General features: G+C 39.2%; 1 protein-coding gene across 5 annotated transcripts in view; it reads left to right on the top strand.

The window, feature by feature from the left end:
* Positions 1-26,284, top strand: part of PTPRM (protein tyrosine phosphatase receptor type M) — an 801,865-nt gene that overhangs the window by 324,239 nt on the left and 451,342 nt on the right. For all 5 annotated transcript variants that reach the window (XM_086682486.1, XM_086682492.1, XM_086682490.1 and 2 more), the window contains exons 4-5: positions 4,846-4,924; positions 25,446-25,561. In XM_086682486.1, the coding sequence (XP_086538612.1) occupies positions 4,846-4,924; positions 25,446-25,561 (195 nt within the window). The remainder of the gene's footprint in view (positions 1-4,845; positions 4,925-25,445; positions 25,562-26,284) is intronic.

Genomic DNA, 26,284 nt, shown 5'->3' with positions numbered 1-26,284 from the left:
TGAGAAACCAGATTTCAGAGGTTTTAGGGTGACTTATTGAGATGTCTAATTTCTTCTCCTCTTTCCTTTCTTAGGGCCATGGTGCTGTATTGGTTTAAATGAAATATTGTGCATTAAATTTTAGCACATAAACTTCAAAAATAGATCCACATGAGCATGTTTTACATGTACATTCTATTCTAAGAGTTAACATATCCCTTTAAAAATACAGATCATTCTCTTTTTATAAGAAGCTTCAACTCTTATAGTTGATAATGTGAAAATACAATTTTTGGTAAGAAGGACAATTTTGCATCTGTTCTGTTCATGGTGCTTATCACAGTACTTATGCCAGTGCCTGGAGTAAAAAGGACACTCAGTGGAGACTTGAATGAGTGAGTGAATGAATGAGTGAGAGGGAGGGAGGGAAGAGGGAAGGGGGATCAGCTGGGAGAAGGGAAGGCTGGATGAACAGTTCTTTTTTTTTAGTTTTTAAAAATTTTTTATTTGTTTTTGAGGGAAAGACACAGAGTGTGAGCCGGGGAGGGGCAGAGAGAGAGGGAGACACGGAATCGGAAGCAGGCTCCAGGCTCCGAGCTGTCAGCACAGAGCCCTGTGTGGGTCTTGAACCCACGAGCTGTGGGTTCGTGACCTGAGCCAAAGTCAGTCAGTCAACCAAATGAGCCACCCAGGTGCCCCTGGATGAACATTTCTGGTTTGGGCTTTCAAAATACCCTTTTCGTGACCAGAGCCATGGAGTTCTTGGGTAGCTGATGGTCAGGGACATTGGTCTGTGCAGTGGCCATTCTGAGCAGAGCAGCTGGCTGCTTCAGTACTGCCTGCTGTTGCTGCCTCCTGCCAGGCAGGATAGGACCGTTTCGCAGGGGCCCAGCTTTGAGGGCGTCCGGAGGGCTTTCTCCCCTACTTGCTCTCAGTGTTGATCTGCTTTTTGTTCCCTCGACTGTCGTCTAGACTTTAGCACAGAGAGAAGTAGGCCAGATCCCATTGTAATAATGTGCATGCATCTCTGCCTCTCTCCGGGTCATCAGTGGAAAAAAGATACACTTACGAACAGGACAACGTTTTATTTCATTTCTGTTCTACTTTGGGCCTCTCCTCTCCCGTGTGTTTTGTATTTCAGTGCGTTGGCATTGTAGCCCAGTGTCGTCTAGTCTCGCGGGTGTTTCTGGGATGACTTCTTGTCTAGGGAGCCCCTCGAGCCTTTCCATTTTGGGCTCTGCTGATGGCTTTCTCCATTTTCACATCCATCGCACACACATAAATAATGCAGTCGTAGGGTGGAAGTGTTTGTTCGGGCAATGTGTAGTAGCAAAAACAGCATGATACATGATGTCCGGAATCAGAAAGACTGAGTTTTTAACAATTATCTTTTATCTGAATCTCTTAGTTCTTCCTTAAAGAATTTTCACACGAACTAACAAATAAGAGAACGGAGTGGTAGCTATTCAGTGTATGTAGCACATCCTGTGTAATTTACAGTTACTTTTTTTTTGTGGAAATCATTGTGGAATCAGATGTGATAACAAGAAATAATACATGGGGCTCCTGGATGGCTCAGTCAGTTAAGCGTCCGACTTCAGCACAGATCGTGATCTCGTGGTCCGTGAGTTTGAGCCCCGTGCTGGGCTCGGTGCTGACAGTTCGGAGCGTGGATCCTGCTTCGGATTCTGTGTCTCCCTCTCTCTCTGCCCCTCCCCTGCTCATGCTGTGTCTGTCTCTCTCTCTCAAAAATAAATAATAAACATTACAAATTTTTATGAAAAAACAACAACAACAACAAGAAATGATACAGATTCCTGTATACGTAGTACCCAGTTTCCTCCAATGGTAACATTTTGCAAACCAAAAGTATGATATCACAACCAGGATAGTGACATTGTTGAAATCTACAGAGCTTTTCCAGATTTCTTCTTTTACATGGACTTGGACATGCATGTGTGTGTAGTTCTGTACATTTTTTCACTGTTTTAGTAAAATGCAAGTAACAGAATTTATCATTTTAATCATGTTGAAGTGTATAGGTCAGGGGTATTAAATACCTTCTCGATGTTGTGCAGCCAACACCACCATCCATCTCCAGAACTCTTTTCCGCTTGTGCACCCACGAAACAGTCACTTGCCATCCCTCTCTCCCAGCCCTGACAACTACCATTCTACTTCCTGTCTACTTCCAGGTAACTCGTACGTGGGATCTTACGGTATCTGTCCTTCTGCGGCCGACTCATTTCACCTCCATGATGTTCTCCAGGTTTCTCCATGTCATAACATGTACAGGAATTTCCTTCATTTGTAGGATTGAGTAATACTCCATTGTATGTATTTACCCCGTTTTGCTTATCCATTCATCTGTCAATGGATACTTGGTGGCTTCCATGTTTTAGCTATTGGAAATAAAGCTGCTATGAGCTGTACAGTTATTTATAATGTTTATTTTTGAGAGAGAAAGAGCACACGTTTGAGTGGGGGAGAGGCAGAGAGGGAGCTTGGGGGGAGAGAGAGAGAGAGAGAGAGGGAGAGAGAGGGAGGGAGGGAGACAGAGGATCCGAAGCAGACTCTGCACTGACAGCACAGAGCCTGATGTAGGGCTCAAACTCATGAGCTGTGAGATCATGACCCGAGCTGAAGTTGGACACAGGCGCCCCTGAACTATATACAGTTTTATTGCCTAAGTAGGTTTCTGCATCTGCCACCACAGTGAAGACCTTAAAGGTCACAACATCACAGGGATTACTCACATTGTCCTTTTGTGACGACTCTCCCATCCCTTCTCCCACCATCCCTCAGCCCTGGCAACCACTAATCTGCCCTCCCTTCAAAAACTTTTACCTTACACAATGTCACATACATGGACTCATCAGCATTATTAGATTCATCCAAGTTTTGGGTGCATCAGTAGTTATTTCCTTGTTATTGTTGAGTAGTATTCCATGCTGCGGATGTACCACAGTCTGTTTTATCACGTACCACTTGACTGCATCTGGGCTGTGTCCAGTTTTTGGTTACTATGAATAAAGCTTCTCATTTTGTATTGGTTTTTATGAGAATGAAAATTTTCATTTTTCCAAGAAGTGCAGTTACTGGGATGTTTTAAGACTTAGCATATGTACCTTGCATGAGCCACGGTTTCTTTGCTGATGCAGGTATGTGTAAATGGAGGTTTAAGTGAGGTCATGTGGACCTTTTTAATCAGAGGCTGACAACAGACAACTTTAAACAATCATAGTAAGAACATCGACAGCTTCTTACCAGTTCTTTCTTTCTCCTTTAGCCTCAATTTCTCTGAAGTGGTTCTACCATCTCAAAAATGTCATTCGTTCTGAAAACTTAACAGCATGTTGCCCTTCTTTTCTTGCCTCACCTTTCCCACAATCAAAAAGTTGCCAAAGACCTCTTGGTTTGACTACTATAGAGATTTTTATATCATTGTCCTCTTAATTCATACCTCTGCCATCTGAATTTCAGTGGGTGTAACCTCTGAAAATAATGGTGAAAATAATGAAAATAATGAAAAATAATGGTGTTATTTTTGATGCTTATTTATTTATTTTTGAGAGGGGGGAGGGAGGAGGACAGAGAGAGAGGGGAAAAGAATCCCAAGCAGGTTCTGTGCTGTCAGTGCAGAGCCTGATGCGGGGCCCGATCCCACGGACTGTGAGATCATCACCTGAGCCGAAATGGATGCTTAACTGACTGAGCCACCCAGGGGCCCAAGCATCTTTATATTATTAATATAGTGTCTTCTTTTGTATCTCTGCTCTGTGAATGGAGCTTCTGTAACCCAGTCACAGCTCATCTTTATGGCTATAGGTCCCAATGCTCCTCTTCATGGTTCTGGTCATGTCCAGCTCAGGGCCTTTGCACATACCCTGGAAGAAGCCTTACTGTCTTTCTTCACTCATATTCAGATCTTAGCTGAAGTGCTACCACCTCATGGGAGGTCCTCTTGGTACATGTTACTCTAATACCCTGTACTTTTTTTTTTCACAGCACTTACAGTGTTTTTTTCATTTTAGTTGTATAAAACCTAGGGCCCCACACGGTTCAGTGTAGTCATAGAATCCCCTCAAAGGAGTTGACCAGAAAATGTGTTATCTTAAAGCAATTTAAATCTTAAAAAAAATTTTTTTTTAATGTTTATTTTTGAGATAGAGAGAGAGCATGAACGGGGGAGGGTCAGAGAGAAAGGGAGACACAGAATCCGAAACAGGCTCCAGTCTCTGAGCTGTCAGCCCAGAGCCTGACGTGGGGCTTGAACTCACAGACCGCGAGATCATGACCTGAGCCGAAGTCGGACGCTTAACCAACTGAGCCACCCAGGCACCCCAAAGCAATTTAAATCTTAACATTGTCTCTGGTAAATGATTTTAAGCCTCTGTCTTCTAAACATGGGCTCTTAACCGTGGTATTACCTCCCTTACGAGGTGAATCCTTGATGTGGGATGCTGTCTGTCCCATCCCTTCTCAATAACCCCCCTGAAAACTGGGTTTGTGTCTTATTTATCTTTGTCATCTTAGAACCTGAAATGTTGCCTGGCAGATATTAGGTGCTCCACTAATATTTGTTGGAAGCATGGGTGGATGGATAGATGGATGGATGGATGGATGGATGGGTGGAAGGAAGGAAGGAAGGAAGGAAGGAAGGAAGGAAGGAAGGAAGGAAGGGAAAATAAAGAGAGAAAGAAAGGAAAAAGGAAAAGAGAAAGAAAGAAAGAAAGAAAGAAAGAAAGAAAGAAAGAAAGAAAAGAAAGAAAGACAGACAGACAGACTACGTGTCTTATGTGTCAGCACACTTGGTAAAACTCTGACCAAATGTGTGAATAATATAAATCTTGCTTAATTTTCCAGGTGATTTTTGAAGTGATAACTTCTGGACATCAAGGCTACCTCGCTATTGATGAAGTGAAGGTGTTAGGACATCCATGTAGTAAGTTGCCTCAACTCTTGCACATTTGGGTTCAATGTTGGGGGCACTTTTATGCTCCAGATTAAGAGAAGACACTAAAACCTGAGGAGACGTGATGTGAAACGAGTTCCCCGACAAGTCTTTAGGCATTGCTTTGCCAGCCCAGAAGTCCAAAAACATCCATTTTGTGTGTCATTCATTGTATCTAAGCCCCTCTGAAATGACGATCAGGACTGGAGGCTAATGGGCCACTTTGGTCGACTCAGACATCCTTGCAAAGATTTTTAGATTTCCCTTTTAAACGGTAGCACCAGGTTAAACATTGAGAATCTGTGCATTTTGTTTCTATGTCTAGTGCATTACTCGTATACTTTTAAACAATATGGCTCCAAAAAGGCCTGGGACCCATCAAATGCAAGAAATCTACCTAAACCATTTGGGGACCCCAGAAATAGTCTGGTCCTCATCTTTTAAAAATTAATACTTTAAAAAAGTCCCATGGGTGACAAACACACACTTTTCCTTTTACCGCTCAGTATGAACAGCTATTAACAGGCTGTCATATTTATGTCTGAACTGTTGTCCTTAAATCAATAAAATATGGCACATAGCCAGTCCCGTTTCTCCCTTGTCTCTCCTTGGGGGGAGGGGGGTGTCACAGGGACAAGCTGCTGCCCCCTCCATCTCTAAGGTTCATATTCCACCAGCAGCAGAAACAGATGTAGCTGATTAAAGCAGAAAAGCTTTGCATAGAAAGGGAATTGGTGGCAAATAGAATCACGGGGAACATGGATCTAGGCTCCAGGAGTGGGTAGAGATTCAAAGGGAGGCTCTGTAGCCAGAGCCATGCTGGCACCTATGTCTGAGGGGCCATCCATGGGGGTAAGGGTGCTGCAACCTGCTCTCTGACCATTGCCACCTGCCTCAACATTTGTCACTGTCTCTACGCCTTTCTCCCCTCAGCCTTGGTCTCAAAACCCTGAGTGGGACTGTCAAAGTTGGCCAGCTAGATCATGTGCTCATTCCCTTGCTGGAAATCAGGGTCATCTAGGAAAGCACACTGTGGCTTTTTCACCTTCTATCCTGGGGGTCAGGCCAAGACTCCTACGAAGAAACCTACAATGGAGACTTTTCCACCCCCAGATGAGTGGTTTCAGAGCTGAGGATCCAAAATGCTGAAAACCTCTGTGTGTGTGCATGCATGTGGGTGTGCTTTTTCCCACAGTCAGTGTGTAGTTCATAAAAAGTAAGAAAGTAATGTTTGCTGTTTTGTAAATTCTAATGAATCGTATCCAACCATATAAATTACTCTGTATTTTTTCCCCACTTAGCATTATGTTCTTTAGGTCAACCTGTGATATTCTATCAGATGAATATACTGCGCTCTGTTTTTCTGTTTTTCCATGAACATTTAGTTTCTTTGCTCCCGTTTTTTTTTTCTCCGACAAACATGGCTGCAGTGAAGATCCATGTATGTGCCTCTGGGTACAATGTGCAAGGGCCTTGGTAGGATACATTCTTAGAAGCAGAATTCCTGGAATGTAGAATAGAAACACTTTTAGTTTTACTCGATGCTGCCAAATTGCTATGAAAAGTCTGCACCAGTTTATATTCCCACCAGCAGTGCATGGGAGTTTTATTTTCCCTCTGTCCTTGCCCAAAGCTGATCTTGTCAGACTTTAAATCTTTTGGCTATGTGAGGGATGGCAGCCTGCTTTATTTTTAGGGTCTCCTCAGCATTAAAGAGAGACTGGCTGGTTCATACATTCCTGGATTTCTGCTGACGGTCCTTACCCAAACTCATGAGAAAATGGTTATATCTACAATGACATTAAAGATATAAACACTTGCAGGAGTGTCTCTGCTTTTATTGCGTGGATTGAAGAGATCATGAGATCATTCCCTGTAGTAGTTACAGAGAGCCCTTCATGGTTGTTATCTGATGAGGGTATCGGAACACAGTCATCTGATTTCATCCAGAGGGATTTGCTCTCTCTGAGATCTTTATCCTGGTGCTCAGAGCATGCCACAACACCAGAGTTCAAACACTGCAGTCACGTCGTTCCTTACTGAAGCAGACATTACTTTTGTGACACATTACATTTGCCTTTCTTCCGTCAGCAAGATTGGTGAGTTCAAGAAGAATTTCCCCACCCCCCACTTTTTTTTTCTGAAAAGGCAGGAAAACGAATGATGCTGTACCTGATTGGAACAGCAGGGAAAATTTAGGAAGTGGAATATAATTACCTGAGTTGGAACTTAGCCAGATCCATGGAGTAATAGCCTTGGGCTTAGAAAAATGCCATGGGATCTTCTAATGTGCACAATTGATCCTGTCTCAGATTCACCTCTTACCAGGAGGTTAAAGAAAATAGATACAGTAATGCTGCACACCTACTATGTGCTGAGCACTCCCTGTCACTCAGGGCAAACTTCACCCCAAGGCAGATGTTATTGCTGCCCTGTTGCAGGTGCAGTGGATGAGGCCAAGTTTGCAGGGGTCTGTCTTGTTCTGTATCTTGGGGTTTGTTCTACATCTGGCCATTGGCCAGCAAAGAGCTCCTAAAATGTGGCTCTTCCCATTCTGCAGAAAACGAATCGCTCACTGTCTTCAGTAAGATAGAAAGTCTCAATGCTTGTCCTTCTATCAGAACCTTCCCCAAATGTGTTTCCTGCAGTTTTGTTCATTCCTTCCGAGCCCAGGTGCCTGTAGTTGTAGAAATGGTGTTTATGATCTCGCCTTTGGAGAATACTGGTGCTAATACCTAATTGGCTTTGCAAACTGCTCTTAAGAGACACAGAATTGCAAAACGGGCTCTGTACCAAGGTGATGTATGGTACAACAGCATTTTGAACTGTAAGCTTTAAATGGTTTTGATGATGGCCCTTCTGTAGTTATTTTTTCCTGAATCTCTAGGTTTATGGGGAAAACATGCAAATAAAGATTTTAAAGAAGGCAATAGTTTGGTCTTAAAATGTAAAGCTTTGCAGATAATATTTTAAGGGCTTTCCTATCAAGATTTCTAAATAATAATCAATTTTTTGAAATCGTGGTGGTCATTAGATTTAAATCACAAAGGAGCATAAATATTTCATATCCAAAATTATGCTTTCCAAAGAGATGCAAAACTGCTGAACTTTATTTATTTACTTCACTCTAAAGGCTCCTGTTTGGATTCATATAGGTTTATGAGTAGGCATTTCAACATTTTTTAAAAGTACTTGTTCTGTTAAGAGTATACAGTTGCTCATAAAATTGATTTTAATGTAGTGACAATAAAATGCAGGCTCAGCATGAAATGTGGATATGGCTGTGCAGAATCAGCAGCTCGATGGCTTAAGACCACTTCTAATGAACACAGATAATTTTTGTATTTGGTATTCACGCTAAAAATATATTTCGAATTTGGTTCAATAATCCTAGTAGGAGCACCTATCAGCTTCATAATGTTGTCTCCTGTTTTTACGTAAGTTATAAGCTCTGCATGTCTGGGTATTTCTGTTATTACCTTGTAGTGCCTGTATATACTTTTATGCCTTTACGAGTCATGCTGCATTTTAACAGGTTTATTGAGATATATTTCACCTGTCCTACAATTCATCTGCTTAAAGTGTATGTTCAGTGTTTTTAGTAAATCCACAGAGTTGTGTAACCATCACCACAATCAATTTTAGGGTATTTTCATCACCCAGAAAGAAACCCTGCACCCACTGTTAAGTCAGTCTCCATTTTCCTTGGCCTATACCCCCAGCCCTAGGCAGTTACTAATCTACTTTCTGTCTCTATAGATTTGCTTGCTTTCCCATATTTCATTTATGTGGAATCATACAATGCATGGTCTTTTTTGTCTGGCTTCTTTCACTTAGCACAACATTTCATGGTGCCTGTATGTTACAGAAAATTTCAGTACTTCTCCTTCTTAAAGCTGAGAAACTTTCCATTGTATGACATACCATATGTTCTGTACCTATTCATCAACAGAGGGACATTCGACTTTCTAATTTTGGGCTATTGGGAATAATACCGTGGCAAACATTTCTGTTACAGGCTTTTCAATTCTTTTGGCTATATATTTAAGACGAGGATTACTGGGTCATGTAATAACTCTATGGTTAGCATTGTGGATAACAGTGAAATTGTTTATCAAATTGGCTGCACCATTTTACAGTCCGAGGAGCAGTGAATTCTTGCCAATATCTGTTATTTGTGTTTTATTTTTCACCCTGGTGACTTTGGGGTGATAATTCTTTATGGTTTTGATTCTTTAATGGCTAATCTTGTTAAGCATCTTTTTGGGTGTTTATTGGCCACTTATATACCTTTTTAAAGAAATGACAACTTAGATTCTTTGCCATTTCTAATTGACTTATTTATCTTTTTTCTTATTTTATTGAGAAATAATGGGAGATACATTACTATAAAAGTTTAAGGTATCAGCATGGTGGTTTGGTTTACATATATCATCACATGATTACCATAATAAGTTTGGTTAACATCCATCATTTCATATAAATACAAAAAGAAGAAAGAAAAAAACCCCCAATATTTCCTCCTTGTGATGAGAACTCTCAGGATCTACTCTTTTAACAACTTTGCTGTCTCACACAGTGTGTATTCCTGTTGTCCATTACATTCCAAGTACTTACCTATAACTGGAAGTCTGTGCCTTTTGAACACCTTGCTCCATTTCCCTCTGATCTCCTTTCCCATGAGTTTGTTTTCTTGTTTGTTTTGTTTTAGATTCCGCATGTAAGTGAAATCACAAGGTATTTGTCTTTCTCTCTCTGACCTATTTCACTTAGCATAATGCCCTTGGGGTCCATCTGTGTTGTTGCAAATGAGGAATTTCCTTGTTTTTTTGTTTTTTGTTTTTTGTTTTTTAATGGCTGAATAGCATTCTATTGTACATATATTCTACACCTTCAGTTGATAAATACTCAAGTTGTTTCCATGTCATGGCTGTTGTAAAGAAAACTGCTCTGAACGTGGAGGTGCAGATACCTTTTCCATTAGTGTTTTCAGTACCTTTGGATAAACTGGTAGAAGTGAGATTCTAGATCATGTGAGAGTTCTATTTTTAATTTTTTGAGGATCTTCCATACTGTTTTCCACAGTGGCTGCTCCAGTTCACAGTCCCATCAGCAGTGCACAAGGGTTTCCTTTTCCCCAGAACCTCCCCAGTATTTGTTATCTTTTACCTTTTTGATGATGGTCATTCTAACAGGTGTGAGGTGATACCTCATTATGGTTTTAATTTGCATTTCCCCAATGGCTAATGATGATGAGCATCCTTTCATGTACCTGTTGACCTTCAATAGGTCTTTTTTGGAGAAATGTCTATTCAGGTCCTTAGCCCATTTTTTAATTAGGTGGGTTTTTTTTTGTTTTTTGTTTTTGTTTTTTGTTTTTTGTTTTTTTTGCTCTTAAGTTATATGAATTTTTTATATATTTAGGATATTAAACCCATGTCAGATAGATGGTTTACACACATATTTCCCATTCTACAAGTTTCTCATTTCACTTTGTTGATAGTTTATTTTGCTGTGCGGAAGATTTTAGTTTGATATAGACCCACTTGTTAACTTTTTATTCTTTTACCTGTACTTCGGGAGTCATATTTAGAAATTATTACCAAGACCCATGCCGAGGAGCTGTATTCCTTTGTTTCCTTCCAGGAGTTTCATGGTTTCATCTCACATTTCAGTCTTCAGTCTTTAACCCATTTCAAGTTAATTTTTGTGAGTGGTGTAAGATATGGGTCCAATTTCATTCTTTTACATATGAATATCCACTTATCCCAGCTCCATTTGTTGAAAAGACTGTCTTTTCTTCATTGAGTTGAAAAGACTGTCTTTTTTCCATTGAGTATGCTTGACTTCCTTTGTAAAGATTAGTTGACTGTATGCTGGGGTATTTTTCTGGGCTCTTGATTCTGTTCCATTGGTCTGTTTGTCCATTTCTATGCCAGTATCATGCTGTTTTGATGACTGGTTCATAGTTTAGCTTGAAATCAGGAAACGTGGTGCCTCTTGCTTTGTTCTTCTTTCTCAGGATTTCTTTGGATATTCAGGGTCCTTTGTGATTCCATAAACGTTTTAGGAGTGTTTTTTCTACTCCTGTAAAAGATGCCATTGGAATCTCAGTAGGGATTGCATTGAATCTATAGATGACTGTTGGTAGTATTGGCATTTTAAAAATATTAATTCTTTCAATCCATGTACATGAAATTTCCATTTATTTGTGTCTTTTTTTTAATGTTTATTTATTTTTGAGAGAGACAGAGACAGAATGAGAATGGGTTAGGGGCAGAGACAGAGGGAGACACAGAATCTGAAGCAGGCTCCAGGCTCTGAGCTGTCAGCACAGAGCTCGACGCGGGGCTTGAACTCATGAGCTGTGAGATCGTGACCTGAGCCGAAGTCAGACTGAGCCACCCAGGCGCCCCTATTTGTGTCTTTTAAGTTTTTTTTTAATCAATGTTCTGTTTTCAGCACATAGATCTTTTACCTCCCTAGCTAAATTTATTCCCAAGTATTGATGCTATCATAAATGAGATTGATTGCTTTATTTATTTTTTAGAAATTTGCTGTCGGTACATGGAAGTTCTGCTCATCCTTTATATGTTTATTTTGTAATCTGGGACTTTACAGAATTCTTTGATTAGATATAATAGTTTTCTGGTTGAGTCTTTAGATTTTTTTCTGTATAAAATTATGTTACCTGCAAATAGAGGTAATTTTGTTTCTTTCTTTCCAATTCTGATAACTTCTATTTATTTTTCTTGTCTGACTGCCCTAGCTAGGACTTCTAGAACAATGTTGAATAGGAGTGGTAAAAGTGGCAACCTTGTCTTGTTCTGATTTTAGAGGAAAAACTTTCAACATTTTACTATTCAGTGTGGTAGTATGTGTGGATTTGTCATTTGTGACTTTTACTGTGCTATGTTCCTTCTGTGTATAATTTGTTCATAGTTTTTATCATGGATGGATACTGGATTTTGTGCAGTGCTTTATCTGCATCTCATGAGATGGTTATATGATTCTTTCTTTTCATTCTATTAATGTGATACATTAATGTGATACAATCATTGATTTGCCTATGTTGAACCATCCTTGCATCCCAGGAATAAATTCTACTTGATCGTGATGCATGATCCTTTTAATGTGCTGCTGAATTGGTTTGCTAGTATTTTATTGAGGATTTTTACATCTATATTCATCAGGAATATGGGCCTACTTTGTTTTGTTTGTTTGTTTGTTAGTAGTGTTATTTTCTAGTTTCAGTATCAGAATAATGCTGGACTCATAAAATGAGTTTGGGAGTATTTCTTCCTCTTCAATTTTGTGGAAGAGTTTGAGAAGGATTGATGCTAATTCTTCTTTCAATGTTTGGCAAAATTCACTGGTGAAGTCATCTGGTCCTGTTACTGGGTTGGGGGATTTTTTGATTACTGATTCATCTCCTTACTCATAATTGGTCTATTCAGATTTTCTATTTCTTCCTGACTTTCTCTCGATAAGCTGTCTAAGAATTTTTCAGTTTCTTAAAAGTTATTTGGTTTGTTGGCAGGTAGTTGCTCTTACTAGCCTCCTAAGACCCTTTGAATTTCTACCATATCAGTTATAAGGTCTCCTATTTCATTTATAATTTGTTGATTTGGGTCTTCCTCCCGCCCCCCCGCCTTGGTTAGTCTACCTAAGGGTTTGTCAATTTTATATTTTGAAAGAAGCTGCTCTTAGTTTAGCTAATCTTTTCTAATGTTTTCTGTCCTTCTACTCTAATCTTTGTTATTTCCGTTTTTCTCCTAACTTTGGGCTCAGTTTGTTCTTTTTTAGTTCTTTAAGATGTAGAGTTAGGTTGTATATTTAGGATCTTTATTGCATCTTAATGTAGGTATTTATTGCTGTGAACTTTCCTCTTAGAATGACTTTTGCCGCATCCCACAAGTTCTGGTATTTTGTGTTTACCTTTTTGTCTAAAGAAACTTTTTTTTTCTTCTTTAATGTCTTCTTTCGTCCATTTGTTATTTAGGAGAGAGTAGTTTAATTTCCACGTGTTCATAAATTTTCCAGTTTTCCTCTTGTTATTGATCTCTAATTTCATGTTTTTGTGGTCAGAAAGATTTTTGGCACCATTTCAGTCTTCTTAAATTTGCTAAGACTTGTTTTGTGGCCAACTATATGGTCTCTCCTAGAAAGTATTCCGTGTGTGCTTGGGAAGAATGTGCATTCTGCTGTTGTTGGCTAGAGTTTTTTATATGTGTTCGTTAGGTCCATTTGGTCTAGAGTGTCGTTCAAGTCTGCCTTTGGGTGCTTCACCACTGTGTATGTAAATTGTATCTTCTTGATGTGTTAGACCCCTTTGTCATTACATAATGACTTTCTTAGTCTCTTTTTACCATTTTTAGTTTAAAGTCTATTTTGTCTAAGTATAGCCACCTCTGCTGCATTTTTGTTTTGTTTTTGTTTTGTTTTTGTTTTTGTTTTTGTGGTTGCCATTTCGTTGAAATGTCTTTTTCCATCCCCTCACTCTCAGCCTATGTGTGTCTTTAAGGCTAAGGTGCATCTCTTGGAGGCAGCACATTGTTGGTTGGTTCTTCCTTCCTTCCTTCCTTCCTTCCTTCCTTCCTTCCTTCCTTCCTTCCTTCCTTCCTTCCTTCCTTTCTTTCTTTCTTTCTTTCTTTCTTTCTTTCTTTCTTTCTTCGGATGTTTTATGTCTTTTGAGCCATTTACATATAAAGCAACTATGGATAGGAAAGGACTCACTATTTCCTTTTTGTTAATGTCTTTCTGGTTGTAGATCCATTGTTCTTTTTTTCTGATTTTGGTGTCTTGTGTGTGTGTGTGTGTTGATGTTTTTGGTTTCAGTATATTTTGACTTCTTTTTCTTGTTCTTTCATGAAACTACTAACATTTTTTTCTATATAATTCCCATGAGGCTTACATAAAATATCTTAAACTTATAACACCCTATTTTATATTGATAACAACTTAACTTTAATGGAATTTTGAAACTTTACACTTTTACTTCTCCTCCCCCTCACATTTTAGGTTATTGTTGGTACAATTTATATATTTTTATATCATGTAACTAATAAAAGATCATTCTATTTACAGTTATTTTTACTATGTTCATTTTTTCATAACTTTTAGAGTTGTAAGTGAATTATGTACTACTATTACCATATTGCAAAATCTAACAATGAGTATAAATTTACCATTATCAGTGAGATTTACTCTACCATTTATGTTTTTATGATGTTAATTAGCCTTTTTTTACTTCCATTCAAAGAACACCCTTTCGCATTTCTTTTTCTTTTCTTTTCTTTTTTTTATTACAGTGTAGTTGACATACAATGGTCTGTTAGTTTCAGGTGTACAACATAGTGATTTGATAATTCTGTACATTATGTAGTGCTCACAGTAAGGCATAGTTACCATCTGTAGCCATACAAAATTATTTAAAAATATTATTGATGATATTCCTAATGCTGTACTTTTCATTCCTATGACTTTATTTTTTCATTGCTATGATTTTATTTTATAACTGCAAGTTTGTACCTCTTAATCTATTTCACCCATCCCCCCACTCTCCTTTAGCAACCGCCAGTTTGTTTTCTGTATTTATGAGTCTGTTTCTATTTTGTATGTTTATTTATTTATTTGTTTTGTTTTTTTTGATTCCACATAATATGTGAAATCGTATGGAATTTGTCTTTTTTTTGTCTGACTTATTTCACTTAGCGTAATACTCTATGTACCAATGTGTATTGGCACAGATGGCAATATTTCATTTTTTTTATGGCTGAGTAATATTCTGTTCCATTATGGAATAGAACATTTTCTTTATCCATTCATCTACCTATAGACACTTACTTTGCTTCCATATCTTGGCTATTGTAAATAATGGTACAGTAAACATAAGGTGCCTCTATCTTTACAGATTTATGTTTTTGTTTTCTTTAGGTTAATACCCAACAGTGACATTACTGATTTTATGGTATTCCTATTTTAATTTTTGAGGAAACTCCATACTTCTTCCCATAATGTCTCCACCAATTAACATTCCCAACAATAATGCACAAGGGTTGCCTTTCCTCCACATCCTTGCCAACCCTTGTTATTTTTTGTCTTATTGATACTAGCCATTCTGACTGATGTGAGATAGTATCTCACTGTGGTTTTGATTTGTGTTTCCCTGATGATGAGTTATGTTGAACATCTTTTCATGTGTTTGTTGGCCATCTGTATGTCTTCTATGAAAAATGCCTATTCAGGTCCTGTGCCTATTTTTAAATCAGATTATTAGTTTTTTTTGTTTTGTTTTGTTTTGTTTCATTTTGGTGTTGAGTTGTATGACTTTCTTACATATTTTGAATACAACCCTTATTTGATATAACGTTTTCAAATATCTTCTTTCATTTAGTAGGTTAATTTTTAGTTCTGTTGGTGGTCTCCTTTGCTGTACAAAAGTTTTTTAGTTTGATGTGGTCTATTTGGTATTATTGTGAGGTAGTTCTGGTGATAACGAACTCTCCCAGCTTTTTGTTGTTCAGGGAAGTCTTTTATCCCTCCTTCATTTCTGAAGGACAGCTTCACCAGGCATAGAATTCTGGATTGGCGGTTATTTTCTTTCAATATTTTGAGTATATCAACCATGCTCTTTTGGCCTCTAAAGTTCATGTTGAGAAATCATCCACTAGTCTTAGGGGGGTTTCCTTGTATGTGACTTCTGACTTTTCTCTTGCTGTTCTTAATGTTTTTAATTGTTTTTTAATTTTTACAGTAAGTTTTAATAGGTCTTGGTGTAGCCTATTTGAGTTCAACCTATTTGGTATCTCTTGGACTTCATGCATCTAAATGTTTTTTTCTTATCCTGGGTTTGGGAAGTTGACAGCCATTACTGCTTTAAATACACTTTCTGTCTCTTTCTCTTTTCTTTCCCTTCTAAAATTCCCATGATATGAATATTGTTTTTTTCATTGTGCCCTATAAGCCCTGTAGCTTTCTTCACTCTTTTTTTCCCCCTCTAATTGTGTAATTTCAATGTCCTATTCTATAGGTCACTTATTTCTAATGTATGGTAGAATCTACTTTATAAGGAAGCTCCTGTCCTCTGGTATAGGGAGGGTACCTATCACAGTAGAATTTTATGGCCTATTTCAGGGGCAAAGGGTGTGGGAATATCAGAGTGATCTCTTTACTACTGCCATTTTCATATACTTTTTCATCTTAAAATATCAATATGCCATTTCATGAACTCTGTCATCCATTAGATTATCATGTGGTTTTGTCTTTTATTTGGTTGGTAGGGTGCCTTATACTGATTGATTTTTGGATGTTATGTCAACCTAGAATTCCTAGGATAAATCTCACTTGGTTATGGTGTATGGTCTTTTTTATATGTTGTCATATAACACATTAAGTGCAAAGTGATTTGCATATATGATACCTTGAATTCTAAATTCTAAAAATTACACAGAATCGTGCTCCATTATTTTTCTTCCAATTCAAAAACATAACAATATAATGAAAAAGATTGAAAACAAAAACCCACCTGCCATGTATTACATGAAGTGAATATAATGAACCTAGGACAGTGCTGCACATTCTAAGAGACCAATGAAAGCTGTTATTATCGTTCCTGTTTTTAGGCACTGCATCCTGATGGGCCCACTAGAATACGTTAGCTGCAGATTAAATGCTAAAATCATTGATTTCTTACAATTTATCAATGTCTGTCTTAAAACTAAAAGAAGAAAAATGTTTGCAGAATGTACTGTTTTTCAGTGTGGGCAGTACCATTCTGTTCTTAGCACTAGCTTCCTTGTTTGAGGACAAGTACACAGAGAAAGGAGCTGACTACTTTGTCTGGCATTTTGGGAATGCCTCCAGTTCATTTCAACCTATGTCATTACATTAAAATGCAAATGAAAATAAAAAAGGGTTAGGACCCAGTCCTCTTTTGCCCCACTTCAGTTTGCACTTTGATCTCGCAAATTACCGTTCTTTGATTTTGTTGTTAGCATTTTGGTGCAGACTTTGAAGGATCAATAATATGAAACATCTACAAAAAGAGTTGCATCTTGGTCAATAATTTCTGGCTTTGGGATCAAAGGCTGATTTGAGGTCAATTAATACATGAAAACCTCTGTTCTCTTAAAAACTGCTTTCTTAATAATAAGCAACAGAATATGGCAGAGATGAGAAAATAGGAGAGTTGTATTAAAACTCCTGTTTGATATTCATGGAAGATATTTCGTTTCTAGAAATCCTGCAGATTTTAGAAGAAAGCTGGCATAGCATTTTGAAAGGGTATCCGGGAGACGAATGGGCCTATAAATTTGGAGAGAGAGAGAGAATTTTTCTTTTTGAATATGGGATACATTGAAAATTTCTACTCTAATGGTGCTATACCTGGTGTTACAATTAAGATAGTTTGGCAGGATTCAGAGCATACAGCTCAGCATGGGAGCAAAACTTCTCTGGCTGCAGAGACTTTTTTTCTTGGGATCTTTTCCAGTTTCCAGTGGTAGATTAGTTATTTTAAACAGTAATGAACATTTTTGAGGGTACCAGGCACACAGAATACCTTCCTGGCATCATCTTGTTTAATCTTTTCCCCATCCTTATGTAATAGGTACTTTTTAAAAATAAAATCCCTGTTTTAAAAATCATGTGTGTGTGTGTGCGCGTGCGCGTGTGTGTGTGTGTCCATTAAGGCTTGGGTTGAGGAACTTTTGCTTCTGTTCAGAGGTAATAAGGGGCTAAAATAATGATGCTTGAATGCTTGAACACACATGGCATAAATCCAAATCTTAAGAAACATTGGCCTTCCCAATCGAAAACAGTTCTAGAATTCCTATCACTGGACAGGGAGAATCCAGACATCTTAAAACTTTGGAAATATTATATAGGCCTTTAACATTTATTGAAAAAATTAAAAATGCCATTATTAGAAATTTTGACTTTCATGTTCTTGGAAGAACTGATCTGGAAAATAGAATTGCACAGTTCCTTTGTCTTGTGCACCCTGTTGGATGAGTTACTATCTTCCACTTAGGTCAATTAATTATGTTTAATCTGAGAAGGATAAGTTTCTTATAAAAGTGTTTATGCTTAATGAGTTTGCATGTGTTCATCTGGTTTCCATTTGAGTTGTGGCTTTTATTATCTTAGCCAGATTATTTTTTCTGGCAGTCCTTTTCTCAACCAAGCAATGCTCTTTCCCAAACTAAGGACAGTCAACCCATTCCAGAGAAGGGCCCTCCCAAAATACAGTTTGGACAGAGGCATAAATTCCTTGGACTTTTTTTTTTTTTTTTTAATTTTTTTTTTTTTTCAACGTTTATTTATTTTTGGGACAGAGAGAGACAGAGCATGAACGGGGGAGGGGCAGAGAGAGAGGAAGACACAGAATAGGAAACAGGCTCCAGGCTCTGAGCCATCAGCCCAGAGCCCGACGCGGGGCTCGAACTCACGGACCGCGAGATCGTGACCTGGCTGAAGTCGGACGCTCAACCGACTGCGCCACCCAGGTGCCCCAGACTTTTAACCTTACCATGTGAGTAATACGCACTGGCAGTCTTTCAGAAAGCTGTTTTGAAGACCAAAACAATTCTAAAGGAAAAGTGATCACCTTTGATCCAAAGATCATATCTTTGGCCCCCAAATTAAAAATGTAAGTTATATCCTAACAAACAGCCCACTGGAGGCAGTAAGTATTAGTAGATTGTATTGATAAATGAGTTTTTCTGTGTTTTTGTTTTTGGTGCAGTTAGCCATTGCTGGAAACAGGGCCCTTAGGAAAGTAGGTTTCCAAGTGTGGACTTCCAGTGGATGAACAGATCAATGGCAGAACTAGTGACAATTGTGATATTCAGATTATTGTTATGAAGTTAACTCATAGAGCAGAGTACATATAGTTCATAAGTTTCTCAAGACAGATTACAGAAACTAACACTTAGTATTTTTGAGGGGGCGGCAAAAAGAGCACTTTTGTGTACCCTTCTTGTAGAGATGCAAATTGGTACATGCTTTAAGGAAAGCGGTTTGGCAATTTGTGTCAAAAGCCTTTTTATCTTTTTTTTTTTTTTTTTTTAATTTTTTTTTTCAACGTTTATTTATTTTTGGGACAGAGAGAGACAGAGCATGAACGGGGGAGGAGCAGAGAGAGAGGGAGACACAGGATCGGAAACAGGCTCCAGGCTCTGAGCCATCAGCCCAGAGCCTGACGCGGGGCTCGAACTCCTGGACCGCGAGATCGTGACCTGGCTGAAGTCGGACGCTTAACCGACTGCGCCACCCAGGCGCCCCTCAAAAGCCTTTTTAAACTGCATTTCTTTTGTCTTATTAAATTCAGATTCTAAAAATTTATGCTAAGGGAGAAACAGAAAGTATATATGATGATTTAATTATGAAAAGTTTTATCTTGGCATTATGTATAGGAAACCAAAATGTTCAACAGTACAGGATGATCCAGTAAGCTTTTGTCTGTCTGGGCCGTATGTATCAGGACTTCTCAGCCTTGACCATATTGACCTTGTGGTCAATATTGACCTTTTTTGTGGGGGTTGTTTTGTTCATTACAAGATGTTCAACACCATCCATGGCCTCTTTTCACTAGATACCTGTAGTACCCCTACCATCTTGATCTCTGTTGTGACAAACAAAATGTCTCTGGACGTTATCAGATGTTCCCTGGTGGGTGGGGGGTGGGGATTGCCCCAGTTGAGAATGATTGATGTATATCAGGCAGAATTTCAAATAGTTTTAGATGATTATTTAACAAGGGAAAATGCTGATGACATTTTGTTAATTTTTTAAGTGTATGGTTACTTCAAAAGGGGAGAAAGAGACCAATAGACCATATTAGATGGAGTTCAGTTTTCATAATGGCAAGGGGTTGTTCTGATAGTGAAATGCAAAGCCAGAGTTCCCACCAGAGACCTCAGAGCAACCCATGAATAACATAGCTGCTCATAATATGCTCCCAGGATTCTATCAGGTGCTAGAAGCTTCCTTTTTGGTTCCAATGGAATTTTTTTTTTTTTAACTTTCATTTAACCCCCTCACCACTCCTACCCCATTTTTAACTGTTCTCATGATTTGGCTTTTAATTTGTCTTTTTCCCCAGTGCAATAAATAATCTTTATGAACCTTCCTGAATTCACTCTTAGCCTGGGTCAATCAAAGGTCAGTTTCCAGCCTTCCTCAGATTGCCCAGGCTTTAGGTCAACATGCTATATGTCTCCTCAACAAGTTACTGGACACGTTACATTAAAAAAACAAAAACAAAAAGAAAACACTAGTGTGCAGAAATGCATGCATATTTTAAAAGTTGCTTCTTAGAGATAAATTTATGTATGATTAAAAAATTAAATACTTCTCTATTTTTAATATTTGTTGTTCAAAATATTTCCTAAAAGTGAAAAATAAGTTATTTAAATCACAAATCCTAGGAAGAAATTGAATTGGTTGCCAATATATCGGACATTCTTTAAATATATTAGCCATATTAGGAGGCAGAATATGTAAATTAAGTTGGTCCAGGTTAGGTGTTTTTGGAGGCCATTCAGATTTGGGGAAGAATGAGTTATATTATTTCTCAGGCAGTTTGGAAACATATTATGTGTTTAAAAAAGGAAAAAGAAAACTGTATGATATCCCACCCTTGGTGTTCCAAAAGAACTCTCCTGCCATGCTAAATAAGGAATAAAATTCAAAATTTCAAGATTTGAAATTCATTCTCTGAAAATTATTTTAGTTCATGGGAAACCTACTCTTCAAACTAAATGTATATTCAAACTGAGTGTATTTTATCTTTCCCCTTGCACCACTCAGAAGGTATAGAAGCCTTTGAAGGGCTGAAAATCTGTAATGATTATAGCAGGAAGAGAAACGTTACATGTGAAAGAGACTCTTCCTTGCACTTCTACATCTGTAGGAGGAAAAGTGGGTGGTGGTGGGTGCCTGGGTAGCTCAATCAGTTAAGCATCTGACTTCAGCTTAGGTCATAATCTCATGGCTTGTTAGTTCTAGCCCCGCATCAGGTTCTGTGCAGATGGCTCAGAGCCTGGAGCCTGCTTCAGATTCCGTCTCCCTCTCTTTCTGCCTCTCCCCTGCTTGCTGTCTATCTCTCTTTCTCTCTCAAAAATAAATAAAAGAAGAAAAAATTTTTTTAAAAAAGTGGGCAGTGGGCTCTGTTGGTCCCACACACCTTGACTGGCCCTTCTGGTTGAGAAATTGTAGTGCACTCACTGGTAGTGCATAAGAAAAACCAGAGAGATTTGGAGAAATTTGGAGGCATTGGGGAGTGGGGAGGGACAAAAAGGAGAGAGGAAGGAGTCATAGTTAGGGTGCAGGGTAAGAATCCAAGGTCTAGGACATATATGAGTAACACGTGGAGATTTTGCAATGGACATTTTAAATGTTTAATTTTTAGTAGCTTACCCATGCAAGGATATACCAGCGATGGTACTCAAAATACTTCGCAGACTTTCAGGACAGGCTTGAAACTGATCCTAGGCTTAACCAAGGGGGTGGGGGGTAAAACTACAGAAGAGCAGTTCAGGTGTAGTATCCCTTTAATGCAAGTTATCGTGAAAGATGGCGACACACTCAAAAACCTTGTCTTAGGGACCCAACTTACCACAGTGGCCTGCAGCAAAAGGTGAGCAGAGTAGGAGACCATGAGAGGGACAGGAGAGGGCAATATTAGTGAGACGTCCTGCTATCTGAATGTGCAACATAATCTGTCTTTAACAATCCACGGGAATATGAAAGTGGGGGTGCTCAGTGTATGTGGGAGCCAGCTTGGGAGATTTTCTCAAAGGAGCCATCACAGTTCTAAATTATCCTTCGTAAAGGCATGCCCACAAGAAAGGAAGCAGACAGAGTGAGCCCCACACTGGTGGGGCATGTAGGCATCAGAGATTTGAAAAGGGGCATGTCAGCTGACTGAACAATTCCAGTGAGAGGAGGGATCAAATAGGAAGAGGAGAGAGGCCAAAACCAAAACTGGACAGAAGAACTTCCAGCCCAAGAGACACCTTCCAAACAAGGAAGCCTGGGATTCTAACCCAGATTCAGGGAGTATACTCATTCTAAATATGATTCAAACCATAAGCCTTTTTACAGTTTATCCATGGACGCAAGAGTTGTTGTCTCCAAAGAGGGCGCAGAAGATGCAGCCCTCATACCCAAAATATCCAAGGACAAAGAAAGCAAGGTCCCCGTTGCTGCAGGTGAAGCGCTACTAGGGCAATGGGGGAAGAGGTTACAATGGCGACTGTAAGACGCCAGTGGCAAATGGGGTGCCCAGTCTACCTACCTCTCTGCCCAGCCAACTGCAAACTCTGTCTCCACATATGGCTCCCACACTAGCCAGCTCATACCATGTTCTGTCAGTCTCAGTGTTAGAAAACTCTTCTTTACTCTTAGGGAGTATGGCTGTCCAGAGTTTCTGCATACTGGGTCCATCTCATAAAATCGGAAGTCAGCTATCATTCTCAATTGCCCCTACTTCTCCTGTGACCCAGTTTTTCAGTCACTGGACTGAAGGTTCTGATTTAAAACACACACACACACACACACACACACACACACACACACACAAAATCTGTTCCTAGGACAATAGGGTAGAGCCCAAAGAAGAATGAACAAAGGAAAAAGCTGAAGGAAAAGAGTTTTGAAAGTAGAATTTTGAAAGTTTTTTGAGGAAGTTTTGGAAAAAAATCACTGTGGCCGAAAGCATTTTCCCTTGGGAGACGAGTCAGGAAGAGGAAGGAAAGAAGGCTGTTGAGCCTCTTAGGGGCCTGCTGATAAACTGAGGAGAGCAGTTTCTATAGACAGGCCGAGGCTGTGTGACTGGCAGACCCCTTGAACAAAGGGCTCCACCAACGTCTTGGGAAGGTTGACAGGAAATGGATCTAACAGCTCCCTCAGGAGCCGGCAGGGCAGGTGTGTGTGTGTGTGTGTGTGTGTGTGTGTGTGTGTGTGTGTGTGTGTGTGTGTGAGTGATTAAAGGCTGCAAAGCATAACCCTTTCCAATGAGCTACCTTCGAAACCCTGTGAAGTAGCTAAAATCTGCTCTACACACACCAGCGAACAGAAGAGTTACTACTTCCATATTTTTCTTCTTTTTTTCGAATGCTTTGTATGTGGTGTAGTTTGATGTCCATGTAGCTAGGGGCAATGTGCTTAGAATTATTTTACAGGCGAAAAACAGTTCAAAAAGTTTCCAGGTGAGGACAGATGTACCATAATGGATGTGTTGTGTTGGCTTCGAAGTAGAATATTCCATTTGCTTATATGATTTCTTGACAAGCAAAGAGCTTTCTGGCTTTCAATGTAGTCCTATTAATTTAGTCAGATCTCAAATTCTTAATGATCCCTGTTAATATTGGGAACCACTAATGTAGGTAAATTGAAAATAATTGTTACAATTTTGTGTAGCAAAGTTTGTTCGTTTGTGTCAGAGGTGAGGTTGGGAGAGAAGAATTCTACAGAAGTTGAAATCGCAAGTAAATAATTTTATTTTATGTTTGTATGTTTTAAAGTTTATTTATTTTGAAAGAGAGAGAGAAAATAGGGGAGGGGCAGAGAGGAAGGGAGAGAGAACCCCTGACAGGTTCCACACTGTCAGCGCAGTGCCTGACACGGGGCTCAAACTCATGAACTGTGAGATCGTGACTGAGCTGATCGTGACAGAGTTGCACGCTTAACTGACTGAGCCACCCTGGCGCCCCGCACGTAAACAATTTTAAAGAATGTAAATTCAGTTTCACTGAATAATACAAACTCAATTTAAATAATATGAAAGAAGCCAACGTGTCAACAGTGAGGCAGGGAGGCACTCTCAGTGGGAGAGCATGGGGGATGCAGACGCAGGTGGGAGGCTCGCAGAGGCAGTGCCATAGTGGGCTGTGCGTGGGCTTTGGAACTGTTCGCTCTCTGGTTCTGACACTCGGTAGGCAAGTACCCATGAGATCTCCCATCTGCAAAATGGAAAAGAATACCTACCTCACGGAACGCTTGTGCATATTTCGTGGGAAATGTTCTGGTCCGTGATGCTCAAAACATGTTACCTTTTTCCATTTGCTAAAACCAAAGTTCTTTCAGCTTTTTGGGAACAGAGACTAGAAGAGAAATTTGTCTTAGGGACTTTTTACAGAGGTCTTTAAAAACCATGGCATCGTGTTATTCTTGGCCAAGGATAATTTAAGGTAGTGAAAAATAGGTCAGAGGACGTTAAATTAATGTATTTGTATTAGAAACAATGACCCATGGTTATACTGCTCTTTTAGAAGTTATTTAGGACATTTTGCATGCTAAGCAGCATGAATGCAGTTTTCGAATTACTGGTGGCCTCCACATTAGTAAAATGGGCTTTTTCCTTGTGCGTTATTGATATTAAAATGCATTTCTCTTTGTTCTTGAGTAGTAACCCACTTCCATTCTTAATTTTGTTCTGCACAGGCTAATATTAGTGCTAGTTTATCACGTTTGGGCTCTCAGTAGTGGGGCGTGACTCTTTGAATGTGTCTAGACATGGCCTAAAGACACATTGACCATGGGGAAAAAGCTGGCATAATAAGTTTATTCTGGTTATTGTCCAGAATATTTATCCATCCCTCCCAGAAATACCAGCATCCTGTTCTCTTCCTTTTCTACCCCCTAACCTCCCCCTTCCCAGACCCTTGCTTTTATACTGTCATTGCTGTGATAAGAGACTTTTTCCTAACAAAAATAGAAGATACTATAAAATGCAGTTCCTGGCCTGTCATTGCAGTTCCTTAACACATGCGTTCAGTGTGTTGCAGAAATTTGGTCTGGGCTTCTCAGATCAAATAGAATTATCCTTTATTCAGAGGGCTGTCCCCCATGGACACTGTATGAGACTTGATGTTGTTTAGCATTTGGAATCATTCTTTTCTCTTGAATTGGGAGTAAGAATCAGCAGAAACTGCCGTGCTATGGCAGTCCCAACCTAATTCCACAGAGTCCATCTATGGGGATAGTATTTTTGGTAGTTGGGAAGTATTACATAGGGAATACTGCATACCAATTAGTTGTATTAAAATATATATTACGCACAGCTTTGTACTCGGCTCAAAAAGTTTCCTTGACAACATCATTTAACTTCTTACTGTTCTTTTCATGTTGCTAGTATAAATATCTAATATGTTTTTGTTCAAAACATCAACTAGGCTTCAGTGTAATCTTTATTAATACAGATTTGTTATTACAAGAAGACTGCTGAGTTATGATAATTTGCACAGCAGGAACAATAAAATATCCTCTGTCTTCTTGGTTCTATCTCAGAATGCTTGGCTTCTCTGTTCTTTCAGAGCACACCAAAACCTTCCATGATACCCTTTACAATCATAATGAAATCTCAAAAGCATTCTTATAAGCAAAAGCCGTGTGTTTTCAAAGGTGAACAAAATGGGAAGGCCCAAAATTGCAAATAGATTCAAAAAGTCACAGATAAGTTACAAATGTCCTCTTTTAATGCCTTTAATTCTCTCTGTTCATGTAGCCCGAACTCCCCACTTCCTGCGGATTCAGAACGTGGAAGTCAATGCCGGCCAGTTTGCCACCTTCCAGTGCAGTGCCATCGGCCGGACTGTGGCGGGCGACAGGCTCTGGTTGCAGGTATGGTAACTCTCTGTCTCCTCCAGAGGCAGGAGTACACGCCCCCTGGGAAGGGGCCCGGGGGTCTGGGTCAGTGTCACGTTGCTGATAGAAGGTTGATGCCCTGAGTTGTCTCTGTTCCTTTCCTTCTTTATTAATAAGTTATCAGATAAGAATTCTAGATAACCGAACTGTTTTTCGCAGACCTTTAAAACATTTTTCTGTATTTTTTCCCTTCGCTTCTGCTTAGCCATCTTGCTTTGAAGATCTGGTTGTCAAAGTACTTTCAGAGCAGGATATTAAAGTACCAGATATAGAGCTCTTCCCTACCCTTCCTCTGGAGAAATACCCAGAGCATCGCTTACATGTGCGAGTGCACACACACGCTTGTAGGCCTTTTTATAATTTGAATTTCCACAAGGGGAAAAGCCTCAGCTTAGAAATTAACAACATATCTTCTACTTTTAAGTATTTAAGCGTACGTTTTTAGTGTAGTCATAACTTGTGTGTCTTGTTTTCCAATCCTTCAAATTCCCCCATACGTATTTTGCATGGCAGATAGTTTCATGGATTTGTCCACGGTCGTGGGAATTCTGAGAGAATGCGTGGGATTAAGTGACTTGTCCCCTCTAACCAGAATGCCACGTGCTTCTTTAGGCTCTGAGTTTGATTCCCTTAACCTGTGGCATTCTCCAATTTCATTCTTGTTTCTTCCTTTTATGCACTGATCTGCAGGATGCTCAC

This window comes from Puma concolor, chromosome D3 (genome assembly GCF_028749965.1).
Source record: "Puma concolor isolate L17-30 chromosome D3, mPumCon1.1.hap2, whole genome shotgun sequence".
In the NCBI taxonomy this organism is placed as follows: Eukaryota; Metazoa; Chordata; class Mammalia; order Carnivora; family Felidae; genus Puma; species Puma concolor.
Note: the sequence above shows the minus strand (reverse complement) of the source record. Positions and strands in the feature narration are given on the sequence as shown.